Source organism: Chenopodium album, chromosome 25, assembly GCF_948465745.1.
Source record: "Chenopodium album chromosome 25, dcCheAlbu1.1, whole genome shotgun sequence".
Taxonomy (NCBI): Eukaryota; Viridiplantae; Streptophyta; class Magnoliopsida; order Caryophyllales; family Amaranthaceae; genus Chenopodium; species Chenopodium album.
This window is the reverse complement of record NC_137858.1, coordinates 2,388,932-2,396,728: the sequence shown is the minus strand read 5'-3', so window position 1 is coordinate 2,396,728 and position 7,797 is coordinate 2,388,932. Positions and strand designations below refer to the sequence as shown.

Below are 7,797 nucleotides of genomic sequence, written 5' to 3'. Positions count from 1 at the left end.
TTCGCTTGGGGAATTAGAGAATGAGGCTGTTGCGTTACTGAAGCGGATTCAGAGGTTCTCAACGACGCAAGACATTGGGGCTCGTGCTGCAGCTCATATCTTCACTAGGGTAGGATTTGCTATAGCTAGAGGAGTGGGGGCCCAGATTGTATCTCGGCTTCCCACTAATTTATTGTAGGTTGTATGACTTTTGTTTTTGATTATAATAATAATAATAATAATAATAATAATAATAATAATAATAATAAGATTGATGGAACATAACAATAATCACACAATTACCAATATAATTAAGTAGTGTTAATTCCGTACAGCTAAATGACATTTTAATTTGTGGATTATGCATTATGCCATTATAGCTTAGAGTCTTAATTACGACAATGTCCCTTGTTGTGTTGAAATTGCCTGTCTTGATTGCTTCGTTTGTAATACGTGTTTGCTCACTTCGTTTAACAAGTTGTGCTGTCGGCTATCCTACAAAAACCAATTATACTGATCATTTTCAAGGACTAATAATAAGACTATAAAGTATCACAAAGACATTTAATTAATCTTTATCTATGAAGCCCTTTAAAAAATACACAATCAATATAATTTGAAATAAGGGTGACATTAAAGACTAAAGTAGGGTCTGTCATATGATTATTTTCAGTTCAATTCAACTCTAATAAGTTCAGTTCAGTCAGCTCCTAATTTCCTTCCCTTATAAAATAGTCATTTCATTTCAGTTCAGTTCAACTCTAATAAGTACATTTCAGTTCATTTCATTCAATGTGAACATGTCCTAATCCTCCTATCTAGATAATGTATTTGGTTAGTTATTAATTACGTATTATTTGCATCCTTTTAGATTTGATACTTATCTAGCATAAAATGTTAACGTCAATTTGAGAATAATGACATATAATGGTTGAAAATATACTAAAAAATACTAACCAAGTGTTAGATCGATGAATGGAGTTCACAAGTGTCCATGAATCTGTTATGCAAAAGAAAGCCAACAATATTGTATCAATTGAGAAAATGTGTCAATAATAGCTGATTATTATAAGCATAGTGCGAAATTTGTAGCTCCTGAGGCTTTTCTAGTTGTTTTCATTCTTTTTATTCTCTAGAATGATGCAATAATGTACATTGTGGTTTGGATGGTAGTTGCTATTTTGGTTATCCATTACGTCATCAATCCTAATTTCCATTCTTTTTTTGGTTGGGAAATTGTTATTATTATTATTATTATTATTATTATTATTATTATTATATCTCAAAAACAAAAGTCATACAACCTACAATAAATTAGTGGGAAGCCGAGATACAATCTGGGCCCCCACTCCTCTAGCTATAGCAAATCCTACCCTAGCTAAGATATGAGCTGCAGCACGAGCCCCAATGTCTTGCGTCGTCGAGAACTTCTGAATCCGCTTCAGTAACGCAATAGCCTCCTTCTCTAATTCCCCAAGCGAAAAAAAGGAGAAGGGAATGAAACCATATCCAATCGCCTGACATCGAGCTTCATACTTAACCCGCTTCCGATGAGCAGCATCAGCCACAACCCGCCCAGGAATAAAGTCAGATAGCTATTATTATTATTATTATTTTATTAGGGGTTTTTGGTTGGGAATTGAATGAACAGTAAGTAACTTTTCATTTTTCGTGGCTGGTATTAACATAATATTCCAAATCTATTTCTTATACAAGTATGATTTATTTTCCCTTATAATTAAATATATAAATGTACGTATTTATATGTTTTAATAAAATTTACAGTATATTTTGTTTTAGCAACATTCTAAACAAATTAAAAGATGTTCCTCAATTTTGTTAACATGCACAAAATTCACAAGATTACTCAAAGCACTCTTTATGCACGTGTAGCATTAGTACATGAAACAAGACTCAAGAAGGCAACAAACACCCATGTATGATTTTCGATCCATAAAACTAAATTAAACTTGCATTCTTCAATACTATCGTACATCCAAGTATACCCAAAAATAAGTAATCATACGAGAACACCCACATGTGTGTGATGTACCTAGACGTAAAAACATAAAGCATTACAATTTTACAACTATTCTAATTCTTACAAATTCAACGCCCTTTGAGTCTTCAATATTGAATTGAGATATGGTGTTTCATAATACCCTAACATCCGTATCTAAAGTCGGCCCTTCTTTTTTCTAAGTTTGTTACGGTAAACATGATGGGCTTGAAATTAACTTAGAAATTTCTTATTTTAGTGGTTGGATAAACAAAGGAGACCAACTTCTAATCTGCTATATAGTATAAGCTGACTAATACAATTTGAATTAATTTGACCATGTAGTATATACGGTGATGCTCGTGTTCACTTAAGATGGCTAGAAATATGCTCGTGGTTACGACTTTTTTTCAACGATAAATAATGTCCAAAAAATTGACTTTCAAACTTTAAATATAGCATGTATGAATGTATGATATAAATATTTTTTTTAAGGATTGGAGTACATTTTGTAAAATTTGTAAGCAGCATGGCTCATCAATTAGTATATATATTAACCGGTACTATTGGGTTTGTTATATGATAATATATTATGTTACGTAACTTACGTTAAAATAATAAGAGTATAAGACTAATTTTACCATTCAACAAAATTAACTACTTTAATTTTAAGAGTAGGCTTATTGATTTTATCCTAACCTTGCGGATTTTGGCCCTAAGCTTATTAGCTAGGGTGGTAGGCTGGTAGGAACTAGGAATGCATCCCTCTCTACTTTTAGGTGTTAATTACAATGGCCGGGAAAAGCAAGTCATAGACTAATAACTTTAATAGTTTTTTGTTACTATTATGTTAACATGATTGTTCCTTCATAATTTACTACGGAATAGGTTAATCTCAATATATATTTTCAAAAGTTATTAATTTAATTATATATAAATGATCAAAATTATAATTTAATAAGCGTAAAAGTATAAAATGTTACATTTTTCATGTATTAAGTTTTTTTGTCATTTATCAAAGACTCAAAGGCTTCCCAATCAGATTGGATTGGGTGAGACATGTAGATCATCACTCATCAAGTCATCATCCTATACCAACTTTTTTGGGATAGCCTAGGTAGCCCAACAAGCATGACCCTAACTAATAGGATTTGTTTTTTAGTTTTTATCACACTCTTTCGATCAAAATGTTAATCATATTGTCCCTAATGTCAAATGACTCATATCATATGGAATATTACTTAAAATTGCACTTAAAAGAAGCGTAAACTTAAAAGTTCTTTTTGGATCAGTAGTTCATATAGCTTTTGAAATGTTATCTTCAATCACGTACATATAGATGGATTTTTACCGAAATGTTATCTTCAATCACGTACATATAGATGGATTTTTACCGAAACAATTTATGTTTAGTAATTACACATTAAAAAACAATAAACTTAACATTGAAATCTTATTTCCGATGAAGTGACAAGAACAAACATTATCTGATTTTACTTTCCTTACTTGCCCTAACGACAACTTCACGAAATCACGAATACCTAAGTACACCTCCACAACAAAAATGATCTATAACTCCTAAATTGAACAACACACATTTTTAAGCTACAATACATGTCTCACCAAAATTGCAAAGTCCAAAGTCAAGATCATCTATAACTAGAATAGAATAAACTTAAAACCTTAGGAACAAACATTTATCATTTTTTAGCAATTTTGGTATGGGCTGCTCAGCTGACGAAATCTTCACCATGGTAAGCCCATACCTTCCATTTTATTGGGCTACAAATAAAATTACAATCAACACATTCAATTATCCAAGCCCATAAATGTTTTAGCTTCTTTTAATTTTTCTTCCACTAGTAAGATGATAAAACTAGAAATATAGAAACAGAGAGATAAGGGCATGCAATATGTTATCCAAAACAAAAGGAGCACAAACCACAAACTATCCACAAACTGTTCTTATTTATCAGCAATGCCACGTCACACTGCCATTATCTGACACGTAATCACATCTGACCTATCATTACAAGGCAATAGATTATTTCCTCAAACATTCCACCAATCAAAACACCCAATTAAGATTCCTAGGTGGCACCCCCACATCCACCGAAACAAGCATTTAGATCAACCATTTTACAGAATACAAACTCATACAATCACTCTTACAACCCAAAAAAAAAAAATACTAAACCTTCTTAAGTTCTAATCTTTTATCATCCACCGTTAGGGGCGGCAGTCATGGCTTCGGTGGCGGCATCGACAGCGGCGGCATGTCTAGGAAAGTCTGAAATGTTGGGAAACACATTCAACTTAAGAAGTGCTACTTCCGCCCCTAGTAGTACCACTAGTGTTGGTCCATCTAAGATTGTGGCTCTTTTTGGTAAGAAGAAAGAGGCGGCTGCTCCTGCTAAGGCTAAGGCTAAGGCTGTTTCGTCCGCGGATGATGAGCTTGCTAAGTGGTATGGCCCTGACCGTAGGATTTTCTTGCCTGAGGGTCTTTTGGACCGTGATGACATTCCTGAGTACCTCAACGGAGAAGTTGCCGGAGAGTAAGACTTTTGTTTACCATCTTACGACCTCTATTTTATTGTTTTTATTTACAACGTTTTGACTTTTGCATTATTCACTTGCTATTTGTTATACTTACTTGTCTCAAAGTTTTTGAATAGATAGTTACGTGTCATGTCAATTATTGTTGAATATATTACAATGATAAAATGAAATTAAACGTTGCTAGTTAAATAACAACAGAGGAATTATATGTAATTATGTTTAGATCTTGTTAGATATAATCATATATTTATGCAATTTTACAATATAGTTCTATCATAGATTCATAGCAAGTATGATTAGTGAAATTATATATTCCGTACTACGTACTTAGCTTGGAGTCACAATTGCTTCAAGTAGATCGAAGTTCATAAAGTTATTTGGTTAGTGATATATAAAGTAGTTTGAATGGTTTTCATATGAAATCTTGTTCAATTTGTTTCGGAATTTATGAAAAATGAAATGTTACCTTGCTTGACATAGATGACATTGATTTATTGCAGCTATGGTTACGACCCTTTTGGTCTTGGAAAGAAGCCAGAGGACTTCGCCAAGTAAGCAAACTTTTCTATTGAAAAAAATTGATCATGTATAAAGTATATTATAGCTTGTTCTTTGTAAGTGTCAAGTATTAATGATATTACTTTAATTTGTTCAGATATCAAGCATATGAGTTGATCCATGCCCGTTGGGCTATGCTTGGAGCAGCCGGGTGCGTTATCCCTGAAGCCTTCAACAAATTTGGTGCTAACTGTGGTCCTGAAGCTGTTTGGTTCAAGGTATTTCTTTGTAACACAAATAAGCTTAACTTCAATTTACTTTTCTTGAATTTTTATTAATGTTTCATTTTTGTCTATAATGTTTATAATTATTATTGGTACATGTTACATTGTTACATACTTGGATTATAAAAATTGTTGTTACATTGTTACATACTTGGATTATAAAAATTGTTACATTTTTAAAATTGTACAGACTGGTGCCTTGCTGTTAGATGGAAACACCTTAAACTACTTTGGAAAGCCAATTCCCATCAACCTTGTTGTTGCTGTTGTTGCTGAGGTTGTTCTCCTTGGTGGTGCTGAGTACTACAGAATCATTAATGGTTTGGTATGTCCCCCCTTTATTTCCTCCGGTTTTTGTCTCGTTTTGTATTCCTTTTATATTAATGTCTTCTGATTGCTGAAGTTTTACATTCATAGTCAATTAGTCAGTAATTCATATGGGATGATTTCATTGCAAATACTGTATTTTCTTTTCGATTTTAGCTAGCACATTGCTAAGCTAGTTCATATTAAATTGTTAACAAAACTATATATTGAACGAAGATAATTAGTAAATAACACATTAATTTCCAGTAACCTAGGAAATATACAACGGTGTTGCTCATTAGATTAATGATGTTCATTGAGCCTTAGAGCCAGAGGTATCACCTCAGCTCCAATCTAAAGTGCTTGTAAAATGGGCGTGTTTGGCAAAATAGATGTTAGTTGTCAGCTAGTAACTCTTAAATTAAGCTAACAAAATGTTCCTATTGGAAACTAACCCTCCAATCCCGTAAAGGTTGGAAGGTGCTCTTCTTTTCATTAGTTCAAGCTTAGCTTGGTAATTTGAATCGTTTACATGTATTTAAAGATTATTGAGTAAAGCATGTATATGGACAATTTCTAAGAATATTCTAAATTAATGGTTGGCAGGATTTGGAGGACAAGCTTCACCCAGGAGGCCCATTTGACCCATTGGGCTTAGCCAATGACCCAGACCAAGCAGCCTTGTTGAAGGTGAAGGAAATCAAGAATGGTAGACTCGCAATGTTTTCAATGTTCGCCTTCTTTATTCAGGCTTACGTGACAGGCCAAGGCCCAGTTGAGAATCTGGCTGCTCACCTTAGCGACCCATTCGGTAACAACTTGCTCACTGTCATTTCTGGAGCTGCTGAAAGAGCTCCCACTCTATAATCTCATCTTAGTGGCCACTTTTTATTTGTACATTTTCATCCAATTAAAAAAAAACCTACATTTTGCATGACGCACTATCGTAATGTTAATGTTAATCTATCTACTACTATAATTTTCAGATGAGACCTATTTGTGTTTTTTCTTATATAGAGTGATGTCGTTTTTTATTTATTAATTGTCCTCTAATCCAATATTGCCATTCTTTTTCGAAAAAAAAAAATCAATTTTTTGATAAAAAGGATTTCAAAAGGCAAAAGCAAAATGTACTTTTGCATTATAACCTTAGAAAAGTATCTTAGAAATTTCATCTTTTGTAAAAAGGCATTCTAATTGGTTAGAGTATATCCATACGATAGATATCAAGTTTATCATGTTTGTGCATTGTGTAAGATCAATAAAATAAACACTCTTGAGATTGGTAATTTTGAAGCAATGTTTAGTTGAAAAAAATGTTGGTAAACCCAAGAAGAAGGTGTTAACTAATGGTAACAATTCAGAGTATCAATCTTGGATCCAAATTTCTTAATTAGTGTGATTATTGGATTATTACATAATATAATAATAAGATTTTGAGTGTTTTTTGCAACCTCTAAGATACTTTTTCTTATCCGATCCCTCAAAGAGTACTATACTAGCCTACACTTAACAACTTTTTTATTCACGGTTTGGTGGATTGGATGAAAAGAGATCATAAGTGAGATCAACGTGAGACTGTGAGAGTATAAGTGTAATACTTCGTTATCCTATCATCATCTATTCGTATAATTTTGAATGAATTCAAAAGATAATCTAAACAAAAATTGAGACAATCTTAGATGAACGGGAGAAAGTTAATACTAATGTAGCTCAATCATATTATTTGGTGAACTACAGTAGTAAATTAGAAAGGAATAAAGTCAATCAATTATGAATATGGTCTTGAATCTTGAAGGCTGAACCACTGAATTATTACTGTAGGATTTAGGAAACCATTTGAGAAAAGAGCACGTACCAACACCGTACTCTGTACTCAATAGTAGTACACTAGTACGTGTTGTTCTCTCCACACACTATACGCTGTCATCCCACAAGACCGCGACCACCCGATTTACAGGCACAGGCACCATCCCCCAAATGTCACTAAACGTTAATTTAGGAATGCTCCAAGCGCAGCAACATTATCGCCTAATGCCATGCATCGTATTACATAATTCCCTTCGTGTTTCGTGTTTTTTTTTTTTTTTTTTTTTTTTTTTTTTTTTTTTTTTGGTGGTAGTAGATTAGGAGTACCCCTGTGAGAAGGGCATGCTAACAATTTTTATCTTA

The 7,797-nt window shown here is 33.0% G+C and overlaps 1 protein-coding gene across 1 annotated transcript; it reads left to right on the top strand.

The window, feature by feature from the left end:
- Positions 1-4,124: 4,124 nt before the first annotated feature.
- On the top strand, positions 4,125-6,615 carry LOC145615420 (chlorophyll a-b binding protein CP26, chloroplastic-like). Its single transcript, XM_081670493.1, has 5 exons — positions 4,125-4,533; positions 5,038-5,088; positions 5,193-5,313; positions 5,510-5,644; positions 6,232-6,615. The coding sequence occupies exons 1-5, from the start codon at positions 4,223-4,225 to the stop codon at positions 6,490-6,492; spliced, it is 879 nt and encodes a 292-aa protein (XP_081526619.1). The 5' UTR covers positions 4,125-4,222; the 3' UTR covers positions 6,493-6,615.
- The last annotated feature ends 1,182 nt before the right edge of the window (positions 6,616-7,797 follow it).

Coding starts and splice junctions, on each gene's coding strand:
- LOC145615420 (XM_081670493.1), top strand. CDS start 4,223: ATGGCTTCGGTGGCGGCATCGACAGCGGCGGCATGTCTAGGAAAGTCT. Junction 5,314..5,509: donor CTGAAGCTGTTTGGTTCAAG/GTATTTCTTTGT, acceptor AAAATTGTACAG/ACTGGTGCCTTGCTGTTAGA. Junction 5,645..6,231: donor ACAGAATCATTAATGGTTTG/GTATGTCCCCCC, acceptor AATGGTTGGCAG/GATTTGGAGGACAAGCTTCA.